Raw genomic sequence first — 12,624 nt, forward strand, 5'->3', positions numbered from 1 at the left:
GCTACAGCCAGCACAGATGTCAAGGTCAGCATTAACGCCTAACAGATCTTTGAAGAACTTGGGAACTTGGTTTAGAAGAATAAAATTATCCATAAAGGGAAAGTGACAAAGTGGATTAGTGGCAGGTAGAAGTTAATGTTTCTAAGCATGTAATAGTGCATTTTGTAAAGAGGATAGCAATAGTTGTACATTGAATGGACTGGTCTTGGTGCTGGAGAAGGGCAGAAGAGTTTGGATGTATGGGTGCACAGGACATTAGAGGCAACATTTCTTGCTGATGGGAACGGTTTTATAAAATCATACGAACTTGCAAGAATTGTAGATTTCTTTTCATAATGTGTAGAATTTAAAAGCCAAGGAAAAAAATAAAACCTCTGTCAGCCTGCAGTATGCAATGTTGGGCTTCACCCTCTGAGAAGGACATTGTGGTTTTGTAGAGGATATTACAAAGTCTCACAGGGATGTTTTCTTGTATGAGGAAGTACAAGTGTGAATTTAAAAAAAAACTCTACTTCCTTCAGAAGGGTACCAATTCCAGGCAATACAGTTGATATGTTTAAAGTTCTACGAGGGTGGGCAGAGATAAATAATGTAAATATAGCTGATGATTCTGAAATGTGCCAAAGATTCAGGAGTAAATATGCAACATTAGGACTATGAAGCTAAAGTGTTCACTTCTAGAATTATTGGTTAAGGCAGAAACCGTTAAATTTCAAGTTTATATTATTGCATGGGTGCCTGAAGAGGAGGTGATGGGAAATGGACAGAAAGGGTAAATGTGCTTTAGAGCTGTTTGTCTGCATTGAGGGTGAATGCTAGCTCAGAACAGTTGGCCACAATAGTCCATTTCCTTGTATTTTTCACAGTGGGGATCAATTTAAATATCACAGTTGTGGAGCAGCGAAGGAGTATTTGCCTTCCTCCAGTAGTGTAATACTGAATCAGCAACTTTCCTGCCTGGTTTTAGACCTGGCTGTGCATTGATTTTAAATCTTATCTCCCTCTTATCTGTCCAGTTGGACTCCCTCTACTTTTCAATCTCTTCCTTATATTTCCCTGAATGGCTGTCTCTGATCTCTCGCTATCCCGTTGGCCTGTTGCTGATTAAGAATCTCTCCTCTCTGTCCTGCAGAGCTGTATCTGATTTTAACTGGCAGGAACAGCTTGGATTGGAATCAGGAAAGAAAAGTGTTATTTATACATTCCTGTGTAGCAGAGTGAAGCACTCCTTTACCAATGGTTTCTCTGGTCTTCCAGTTCTTCCCAACTGGGAGTTGGTGGGTTCAAAATTCTGTGCAGTCATTTTATACAATTTGGATTTTTTTTTGTAGTTCATTGTCCCACCAGAGATGTCTTGTTGTTCCTTGCGAAGGGAGTACATGAACAGAAAGGAAGATGGCATGTATTTCTGCAACCTTTAGTAGTAAAGGAAATTCACCTCTCTTCACTTGCTGTAATCTCCTACTAATGAATTTAAATTCATTAGGCAGCATGCAAAACTAAATGGAGAAGAAAATTTAAATTGCCACTGAGATCAGAGGGAAGCTTTGTCTTTTGGGAGCAATGGAATGCCTGATAGGAGTGACGCGAGGGAGGGCAGAGAAGTCGTATAGCTGGGGAGGTTCTGACAGCATGCAAGATGCAGCATGCAAGGTGCAAGCACCAAAGCCAATTGGACTCTAAAAGGACAAGATGAAGCTGGTGGATGTTGACATTTAGTACCAGAACTTTGAAAGCTACAATTAGAAGAAACAGTGGTTTCACAGGCCCTCAGGACCAGGGAAAGAACAAAATGGTGTAGGAGACAGTGCGGTGAATATTGATTTTACTGCAGGGAGAGCAGTGGAACTGTATCATGAGAAGCACTCAGCCTTTGAACAATTGATAAAATAGCGAGAGATTGCAACAGAAGAGTGCAGTATAAACCTCTGGGAACATAGAGCTGGAGTAGACCATTTAGCTGTGCCATAATCCATATGCCTGCCTTTTCCTTGTGTCCATTGATTGCTTTGAATAAAAAGCTGTCAGACTGGCTGCACAGTTGCATAACTAGTAGAACCACTGCCTCACAGCACCAGAGCCCCAGGTTTATTCTGACCTCCAGTTCTATCTGTGTGGAACTCCCCCTGCGACCACTTGGATGTCCTCCTATGTCTCAAAGATGTGTGGGTTAGTATGTTAATTGGCCAGTCTGTAGGTGTGTGGTAGAATCTGGGGGGGGTTGGGGGGGGGCTTGAAGAGAATGTAGGAAGAATAAAAAAAATAGGATAAATGTAGGATTGGTGTAAATGGGTGGTTAATTGTTAGTGCGGACTGTGTTGGAGGGTAGGTTTCCATGCTATATATCTCTAGGACTCCAAGCAATTGAAGTTTGTGGACGAGAGTTCCAAATTTTGACCGTGTAGAATCATTTCCTGACTTGAGTTCTGGCTCTAATTTTCAGACTATGTATCCTGTTCTAAGACTCTCTAACCAGGAGGACAAGTTTCTCTGCACCTCATCATTTCTTCTGAATATCTTGAAAACTTGGATTAGATTGTTCCTGGACCATTAGAAATTGCAGGAAAGAGAATCTTTAATTCTAAACTTTTTTGCTGGGAAGTTTTGTTGCAGTCATTGTGTATTATAATTACTGCATCTGTTTTGCATCTTCTGGCATACTTGTGCTGATTGTCTCTCTGCAGGACTGTATTCTGCCTTGCTTCATGAGTTTGCTTAAAGAAATGATACTGTTTGTCTTTCAGAATCTGGTAGATTCAGCAAAACCACTTTTACGGAAAGCAATCCAGATCTCTCAGCAGACACCTTACTGGCATTGTCGACTGCTCTTTCAGCTTGCAGTATGTACCTTTTAGTTTTCTTATAGTTAATGGGGACTTCATGATGTAATATCAAAAGTCAACTTTCACCACAAGTGTTAGAAGTGTTGAACTAAGAGCTTAACCAACTTGGAGTACCTCTGGGTAGCCTGGTGACATTTCAGACAGAAGCTAGTAGGTTTGCATCTGCAGTTACCTAACCCAGAGCTCTGATTTCACAAACTCTGTTCTACTTTCCATTTATTCCCCTTCCACGGCACAACTCTAAATGGGCGACCCCCCCCCCCCCCCCCCCCTTACTGTGCCCTTAATTTGTGGCTAAACTTCACAGCCCAGTTGTGGATCCAAAAATCAAATCTTTGTTAATTCTCCACAAGGAATGCGATCACTGGATTAATGGTGATGGCACTCAATGTCAGATGTTTAATCTTTCTTATGGCCTGGTTACTGAGAGTTTTTCTGTGCTATCATCGCTCTTGCCTGAGGGCAAGGAATGACTTGTATCCTTCAGTATTTCAGGATATCTTGTAACACATTACAGCCAGCAATGTATTTCAAAAGTGAAATCACTGTTGTAAAGTGGAAAAAGCGGAAACCAATTTGCCCACAGCATATTCTCTCAAACCACGGTGGATAGTGATCTGTGACACAAGGACACCCCTGTTCTTTGAAATAGTACCATGGAGCCTTTGCCATTCAGCTCAGAAGGAAAAGCAAGGTCTTGGTCTGACTTTTGAACAGCCTAGCACACCCTTGGTTCTGTACTGAATGCACCAAACTAGTGCTTTCTCTGGTAGTTGGCTAAGCAACTAATCTGGAGGAGACTGAATGCTTTATTCCCCTCACAGTGAGCATTCAGAGAAGCAGTGGCTAGAATTCCAGCTAAATCTTTCCAGAGTAAGGTTTTTCAGAAGAGTGAGAGGGATTAAGCTGACTGGATGCAGTACCAATTGCATTTAAAGTGGGAAATTGATAAATGAGTGCAAAAGTACAGAGAAATAATTGCAAAGGTTTAGAAACAGGCCAGTACTTTCATTGAGGAAGAGAGTTGATTGAATGAGTGATTACTTCAGTCTTGGAATTTACCAGCAGCCAGTGTTTGAGGTCATTGGAAAGGTTCACATTTGACTTTAGCATTTCCACAATTGTTGAGGGAAATTGTCCAACTTGCTATTCCTGCCCAGTGACCTTCTGATATCAGGGCTAGACCTTGGCTAGAATGGCCTGGTTGTTTGTGAGCTGATGATGGCAGTCCTGCTGCCCAATGCACTGTATTCAGTGTTCCATTTCCCCTGCCTGTTGACTCCTGATGGATGAAACTGATCTTCATTATACACCATGTATTTCTATACTTTTAAAGGCAGTGAAAGAATTTGAGACAATCCTTTAATTCCCCTTTTTCCCCCCCTTTTTCTGGCAGCAACTGCACACGTTAGAGAAAGATTTGGTATCAGCATGTGATCTCTTAGGAGTTGGAGCTGAGTATGCAAGAGTAGTGGGATCAGAATATACAAGGTAAGACCCAAATCTCTGGGATTGAGATCCACAGATGGAAAAATAAGCCAAACCACAACCTTGCAATTTAAAAAAAAATCTCTTTGGGGAGATTGTGTGACATCAGCATTTATTGCTTATCCCTGATTAAACTTAAGATGGTTGCTGGGTCACTTCAGAGGGACTTTGAATACGTGAGATGGTGGCGGTGCTGTCGTTATCAGGTTGGTAATCCAGAGGTCTCGACTAATAATCCAGAGACCGAAGATCAAATCCTACCATGGCAGCTGTGGAAGTTAGATTTGGTAAATAAACTGGACTTTGGAAAAAACGATTTGATTAATGATGACTGGATTGTCAGTAAAAAATAAACCCTGATGGGTGTTAGTGAACCGGATGGAAGAAAATCTGCCATCTGTTCTCCGGTTCTGGCCTATATAGGACTCCAGGCCCACTTTCTGTGATTAACTCCTAAATGTCCTATGAAATGACAACTCGATTCAAGTGCAGTTAGGGACTGGCCATAAATGTTTGATTTGACACACAGCCCAGGTCCCAAAAAATGAATTAACAAAAAATATAGCCATCCACATGAATCTGGAGTCTCAAATAGGACAGACCAGGTAGGCGGAGCCTTGATGTAACACAATGTCTGACAGCACCTTCAATGCTGCAGCAGTCCCTCAGCACTACATAGGATGTCATCCTGGACTCTCTTGTCAAGTTTCTGGGGCAGGATTCCAGAAAATCTCAAATGAATTTGTGAATTTTTCCTTCAATTTCACCAGTCTGGTTTAATGTTTTGCATGTCTATTATTGAACTAAATGCCTAATTGGAAATGTAAACTTCTTTTGCAGAGCACTCTTCCTCTTAAGTAAAGGCATGGTAAGTGTTTCTAATTTGTATAATTAGTAACTGACTTTATTAGTATGCATTTTTCTCTGCTCTAGGTATTGTAACATCCGTGCCCATCTCTGTAGGAATCACGCAGGAAGAACCCAGCGCCAGTTCTACTTCACCTTCACCTCTCCAGGGTTTCTAAATTGTTTGTCCATCTATTACTCAACTGGCCAAAATATTCTCCATCCAAAAAGTGGGAACACTGAATCTGCTATCTTTGGTCTTGTTACATACCCTGTTCCCTTGCCACTGACTCCATCCCTTTGGAAACTGAGGTTTCCAAGACTATTCAAGCCCTTGATTTGATGCTGAGCTACGTTTCTGACCACAGACATCTGCCATCACTAAAGCCATCTATTTCTAGCTCAGTTGCTGTCTAATTCTGTCCATGCTTCAGCCTGTTTACTACTGAAACTCTAAACCACACCAGAGGTACCTACTATTCTAATGCACAACCAGCTTGCCTCTTTCTTTCTTGCACAAGCATGAGCTTGTCTGAATTTCTGTTGCCCATATTGTAATTCACATTGAGTTGAATTCATCTCTACTTCTGAACTTCCCAATTGCATTGGCTCCTTTTCTTAATCTCCAGTTTGCATTTGTTACTTGGACATGGATCTGGTGCAGTGGGACCATATGGGTTGGAATAATAATTAGCCAGGCTGACAGCTCCTGGTCACTTCAGTATGCTAGTGAATGGTGGAGCAGGATCTCAGCCAGCTGTGTTATCCTGATAATCCTCCTTGCCATGACTATTCCATGACTCTGCCCAGACTTGTGTATGAATACTGGTCAAATGGAGGGTAATGGGATTTCTGGGACATCTTACCTGCAGCAGAGTGAACTTCTGTGGGAGAAAACAATTGAAGGAAAATTTAGTGTCTGGGACTAAATGTCCTTACAGTTCTCAAGTGGGGCTTGAATTGATCAGGGTAAGGATGTTGGCACTGACAGAATTTCAGAGGGATCTTTTTGCCCCGCTACATGAAATTGGTACAGTGAAGGAGCAGAAAGTGCTGCTGCCTCAACTCCAGGGGCTCCAGTTCAGTCGTGATCACAGGTGCTGTCTGTGTGGAGTTTGTACGTTGTCCCCATAACAGAATGGGTTCCTGCTGGGTGTCCCATTTTCCTCCCACATCCTAAAGGCAGGCTGGTAAGTTAATTGGCTACTGTGAATAACCCCTGGTTTGGGTAAGTGGCAAAAGAACCAAAGGGGAGTTGACGAGCATGTGATAGAGAATAAGTTGCAGGGGTACAGGGAAATAATGAGCTGCGGGGTGAGACTGTCGGGATTACTCTCTTGGGAACTTGCATAGATTCAATGGTTTCCTTCTGTGTTGTAATAAGTGCGAAAAAATAATATTATTTTAAATCCAAAGGAAAATTATATTTTTGAAAAAAAAATCAGGTGCTGGAAATCTGACATAAAAACAGGAAATGCTGAAAACATTCAGCGTATCAGGTAATATCTGTGTAAAGGGAAACAGTTAACATTTCAGATCAGAACTTGGACGGTGTCTTCAGCCGGAAAGAATAACTCGGATCCTGTTTCACAGATGCTGCCTGCATGTTTTCAATGTTTTCTGTTATTTCTCATTTAAAACCTGCTGCGTAACTATGCAGTTCATGTGGAATCAGCTCAGATATTAGAAGCTGGTACACAGTTTCAGTGGATAGTGATTCCCAGAACTGGTCATTGCTGGAAGGTGATCAATTAACCAGTTAAACTCAATGAAGTGCCAGAATCCACAGGTGGGCAAGTCAGCCAGAGAGACAGAAGAAATTCCTTCAAGGGCTAGTCTTTATACAGGGCAATTGCATCTTCAATTTTCATAGTTAGAGTATAGGGCATGGCCTTCAAAGTGACTGTGGGTAGTATCAAACACTGCACTTGTCTTTATAACAAGGTGTGTTAGTCAGTCACAAGTTCTATTGATGATGGTCAGTGGGAATGATGTTGATTATTTCTGTGATTGTTCAGGTTTAGCTGTGATTTTTAAATGGTGTATTCTCCCATTGGTCTCCAGCTGCTGTTAATGGAACGGAAACTGCAAGAAGTTCATCCTCTGCTGACTCTGTGTGGCCAGATCGTGGAGAACTGGCAGGGTAATCCCATACAGAAGGAGTCTCTGCGTGTCTTCTTTCTGGTACTACAAGTCACACACTACCTGGACGCAGGGCAGGTGAGCAAAACAACTTCATCTACACGTTGCCAGCACTGCTAAACCTGCATTATACAGTTTCAGGTACAATGTTGCTGGTTTCTAGCACGTGTCTTGTAGCAATGCTATTGTAGACTTGCATGATTTGCAAGGCAGAGTACTGAAGTTGTTCAGATGTTTCTGTAGCCATAAATATAATTGTTTGATCCATCTGAATATGTCCCTGTTTATATAATATTTCCACTACAAGTACTTTTTTGAGACCCCAGCAGTTTGAATAACAAAGACAGTTCATTAATAACATGTAATGTATACTCATCTTCAGGTCAAAAGCGTGAAGCCCTGTTTGAAGCAGCTGCAGCAGTGTATTCAAACCATCTCCACGCTACACGACGACGAGATCTTGCCCAGTAATCCCGCAGACCTCTTTCACTGGCTACCCAAGGAGCATATGTGTGTCCTGGTTTACTTGGTAAGGAAGTGCTTCACATTACGGTTTTCAGGGGTGTTGGGTTAATAAGAATATCAGAGAAGCAGAAACAGGCCACTGATCCCTTCCTACCTGCTTCACCAAGCAGTGAGATCCCGGCTGAGTGCCACTTCTGTGCACCAAACCATATCACTTGATTCTCTCAGTATCAAAAAATCTCTTGGTCTTCATCTTAATATTATCAGCTACTAAAGCTCACAATCCATTTGGGAAGAAAATTCTTAAGATTCACTACCCTGGATGGAGACATTTCTTTTCATCTCTGCACTGAATGTTCAACTCCTTATTTTGAGATTGTAACTCTGATTTTTAGATTCCCCATTCAGAAGAAACATCATCCCTGCATCTACTCTGTTAGGCCTGATAAGTATTTTCTTCATTTCTGAGATTATTCATTCTTCTGAACGCTATAGGCCCACTCTCTCACCGCCTCAACAAATCTACCATCCCAGTAATCAATCTGACGAACCTAGCTTGGTTGCACTTCCTCTATCACAAGCCTATCCTTCCTTGGGTAGGGAAACCAGACGTACACAGTATTGCAGCTGCAGTTTCACCAGGGTAATATACCATTCCAGTAAAATGATTAGCTTTTGTTCTTGAATCTTCCTATAATAAGGGTCGCCGTACCATTTACCATTTGAATTGTTTTGCTGTACCTACTTGTTAATATTCAGTGATTTGTATAAAAAGACATCCGGGTCCCTCTGACTACTGGCTCTTTTCACCATTTAAAACTACTGCTTTTCTACTTGTACTAGCAGTCTGGATGAAGTTCCATGTTTCATTCCATTTGCCGTGCCCTCCCCTACTCATCGAATATGTCTATATCCACTCGAAGCCTCTCTTTATACTCATTGAAATTAAACAAAGGCGGCTGATAAATAATGGATAATGTGTACTTCTCTTGCAAAAGATGAGGGTCCTGTCTGCCACCCTGTTCAGCAAACTTGAATATATTCTACTTCCCCTGTAAATCATTGACGTAGATTGTGAACAGCCGAGGCTCCACCGCAAATCCCTCTGGCGTCCCACGAATCACAACGTTCCAAACAGAAAATGACCCATTTGGTTCTAATCTGCTTTTTTTTTTCCATAAATTAGTCTCAATCCATGCCACTATGTTATCTCCAATCCATTGCTCTCTAATTTTGTTTAATTACCTTTTGTGTGTCACCTTATCAAAGACCTTCTGAAAGATCCAAACACCTAACAAGGAATACATTGTTGTGGTGTATTCTAGTCACAATCTCAAAAAAACTAACAGATTTACCAATTGTAATTTCCCTTCCATAAATAATGTTGAATCTGTCCAGCCTATTATCATCTTTGACCGGAAACAGGCCCTTTGGCCCAACTCATCCACGTTGCCCACCTGAGCTAGTCCCATTTGTCTGTGTTTGGCCCATATGTCTTTTAAACACTGTAATCCTCCCGCCTCTACCACTTCCTCTGGCAGCTTGTTCCATGTGCCCACCGCCCTCAGTGGAAAAACTTGCCCCTCAGGTCCCTTTTAAATCTTTCCTCTTTTACCTTAAACCTGTGCCCTATAGTTTTGGACTCCCCTACCCTGGTGAAAAGACTGTGACCATTCACCTTGTCTGTGCCTCTCATGACCTTAAAAACCTCTATAATGTGTCCACAAATTTCTTCATCTGAGTCTTAAACGTGCTGACCAGCATGAAAGTCCATAGTTCTCTGGGATAAGAGTTCAGAGGTTCCGTAGCTCTTCAGGTAAAGAAATTTCCTCTCACCTCCGGTGCTTTGTACATTATCTCTCGCCTGTGATTGTGCTCCCCACTTCTAAACTCTAATTTATCACCATCGATTTTTTACTGCACTTCAATGAGATTGGATGTTGTCCTTTCCCACTCCAGAAAATATAGCCTGTCTTGACCTCATCATAAGGGTTTCTCTCTCATCCATCCCAGCAATCAGTGCAGTGAATCCACATTTGTATAATATGTTCTAATTGCAATAGCTGGTAGAAAATCCTCCAGTTCTGGTTTTCATTTTCCCACGCCAGTTGCCTGAATGAGATTGCCAGGTTCCTGTCATGTAACTTTAAATATTAGTCATCTTGTGACTGAAGGGAAATCCTTATGAGGTAAAACAGTGTGACTAACTTTTGCCACCTAGTGGTCAGAAATATAATGAAATGGTACCAACAATTGAAGACAAAGGCCCAGAATTTCCTCCAGTGGCTCCCTGATCCCCCACACTTTGCCTTCCACAGGTACCCTAGTGAGGGGTTGCTCAAGGAAGCTGGCTTTAAACTGACGTGCTGTGCAGGATCATCTGATTGTAAATCCCAGAGAAATACTCTTGACAGCCAGTGAAGCCACATCCATAACTATTCAAAAACTGTTTAAAAAAATTAAGTGTACTGTTGCTTGCTTAAATTGTTAAATATTAATTAACTTAAACTCTACAAAAATGCTTAAACAGATAAGTACATTTAAGTTGCTTCCATCAATTCAAATAATGTAAACTCCTGAAAGGTGCTCGTCTCCTTCGTAGCGATCCTGTCTGCCCTGTCCCTGTTCTAGTGAGCAGATGGGGAATTGCCGAAAATTTGTCATACACTGCTGGACTCCATGAGAAAATCTTTTCTTGTCTAAAAGAAAACTAGGATCCATGTAGCGTAAAACATTTCCATTGTTCCCCATTCAGGATTTTAGTTCCTTTTAATAGAAGCCAGTAGGCATTGGGGCTCCGTCCTAGTGAAACAGGATGAGATTTAGTTCTAGTATTCTTTACGTTTCAGTGTTTACAGGAGGCAGGCTTCAAGTGACAGCTGGGGAGGGGACACTCCTGAACCAGTGCAACGGTCAGCCAGCACAGGGACATAAAGTTGAGGAACTGAAGTGGTGGAACAACTTTTGCCAGTACATTTCTCTTTAATTTATAAAGTTATAGAGTAATACAGCAGGGAGACAGGCCTTTTGGCCCAACTCGTCCATGCCGACCAAGGTGTCCATCTCAGCTGGTCCCGTTTAGCCCATATCCCTCTACACCTTTCTTATCCACATACTTATCTAAATGTCTTTTAAATGTCGTTATTGTATCTGCCTCAACTACTTTCTCTGGCAGCTCATTCCATGTACAAACCACCCTCTGCATGAAGTTGCCCCTCGGGTCCTTGTTAAATCTTTCCCCTCTTGTCTTAAACCTATGTCCTCTAGTTTTGGTTCCTTTTCCATGGGAAAAAGACAGGGTGAATGCACACAGTCTATGTCATTCATTTTATACACCTCTGTAAGGTCACCTCTCAATCGCTTACGCTCCAAGGAATAAAGTCCTATTCTGCCCAGCCTCTCACTGTAACTCAGGCCCTCTAGGCCTGGCAACATTCTTGTTAATCTTCAGCTTGCCAACTCTTTCATGGCCCTTTCAGGTCAGTGCAAAGCCCAGTACAGCAATGAAGTATTTTATGAACATGATCTAATTGTGAAACCTTAACTCATCTTCAGTTGCAGTCAGCTAACTCAGTTCAGAGTAGAGGTTGGACAGAGGATCTCTGGTCCCTATGACACAGCATATTTAACCTCTGGGACATTTCTGAGTGGAAGGAGGCTATTTGGCCCGTTTACCTCTGCGAGCTCACTGATAGATTTGGCCATTTTTTCAAATATTTTTCTGTCAATTTTAAAAGCTTTTGTGAATTCTGACTCTATCACAGTTTCTGGCACTTTGCATTTAAAAAAAAAATGAGTGACCTCAACTAATTTGTTTAAGAAGGGCAATGGCGACAAACCAGGAAGTGAGAGGTCGGTGAGCCTCGCATCAGTGGAAGGGATATCATTGGAGAAGATTCTGAAGGATAGGATCTACTCTCATCTGGAAAAGCATAGACTTATTGGGGATAGTCAACATGGCTGTGTGCATAGGAGGTCATGTCTTACAAAGTTAATTGAGATTTTGAAGAGGTGATGATGATTGAGGGTAGGGCAGTGGATGTTGTCTACATGGACTTTAGGAAAGCATTTGACAACATCCCTCATGGTAAGCTGATCCAGAAGGCACATGGGATCCACAGTAACTTGGTGGATTGGATTCAAAATTGCCTTGGCCATAAGATGGAGGATAGGGTTAGAAAGATGTTATCCTGACTGGAGGTCTCTGACCAGTGGTGTTCCATAGGGATCAGTGCTGGGACCTGTTGTCTGTGATTATATATAAATGATTTGGGTGAAAATATAAGTGGGATGATTAGTAAGTTTGCAAATGACATGAAAACTGGTGGAGTTGTGGATAGTGAGGAAGTTTGTCAAAGTATACTGCAAAATGTTGATCAGTTGGAAATATTGGCGGAGAAATGGCAGATGGAGTTTAATCTGGACAGGCCAGAGGTGTTGCACTTTGGGGGGTCAAATGTAAAAGGAAAGTATACAGTAAATGGTGGGGTCCTTAAAAGCATTGATTTACAGAGGGATCTAAGGATGCAAGTCCCTAGCCCCCTGAAAATGGCAGCACAAGTGGACAGGGTGGTAAAGAAGCTTGCCTTCCTCGGTAAGGGCACTGAGTATAAAAGTTGGGAAGTCGTGTATAAAACTTTGGTTAGGTCACATTTGGAGTATTGTGTGCAGTTCTGGTTGCTGCATTATAGGAAAGTTGTGGAGGCTTTGGAGAGGGTGCAGAAGACGTTCACCAGGATGCTGCCTGGATTAGAGTATTAACTATAAGGAGAGGTTGGACAAACTTGCGTTGTTTTCTCTGGATTGTTGGAGGCTGAGAGATGACCTGATAGAAGTATAT

At 41.9% G+C, this 12,624-nt stretch overlaps 1 protein-coding gene across 1 annotated transcript in view; it reads left to right on the plus strand.

Moving 5' to 3' along the window:
• Window positions 1–12,624, plus strand: part of mau2 (MAU2 sister chromatid cohesion factor) — a 62,775-nt gene that overhangs the window by 17,921 nt on the left and 32,230 nt on the right. Inside the window, exons 4-8 of the mRNA XM_052037777.1 lie at window positions 2,745–2,840; window positions 4,240–4,334; window positions 5,172–5,199; window positions 7,242–7,397; window positions 7,702–7,848. Of these exons, the coding sequence (XP_051893737.1) occupies window positions 2,745–2,840; window positions 4,240–4,334; window positions 5,172–5,199; window positions 7,242–7,397; window positions 7,702–7,848 (522 nt within the window). The remainder of the gene's footprint in view (window positions 1–2,744; window positions 2,841–4,239; window positions 4,335–5,171; window positions 5,200–7,241; window positions 7,398–7,701; window positions 7,849–12,624) is intronic.

The sequence above is a fragment of the Pristis pectinata genome, chromosome 24, assembly GCF_009764475.1.
Source record: "Pristis pectinata isolate sPriPec2 chromosome 24, sPriPec2.1.pri, whole genome shotgun sequence".
Taxonomy (NCBI): domain Eukaryota; kingdom Metazoa; phylum Chordata; class Chondrichthyes; order Rhinopristiformes; family Pristidae; genus Pristis; species Pristis pectinata.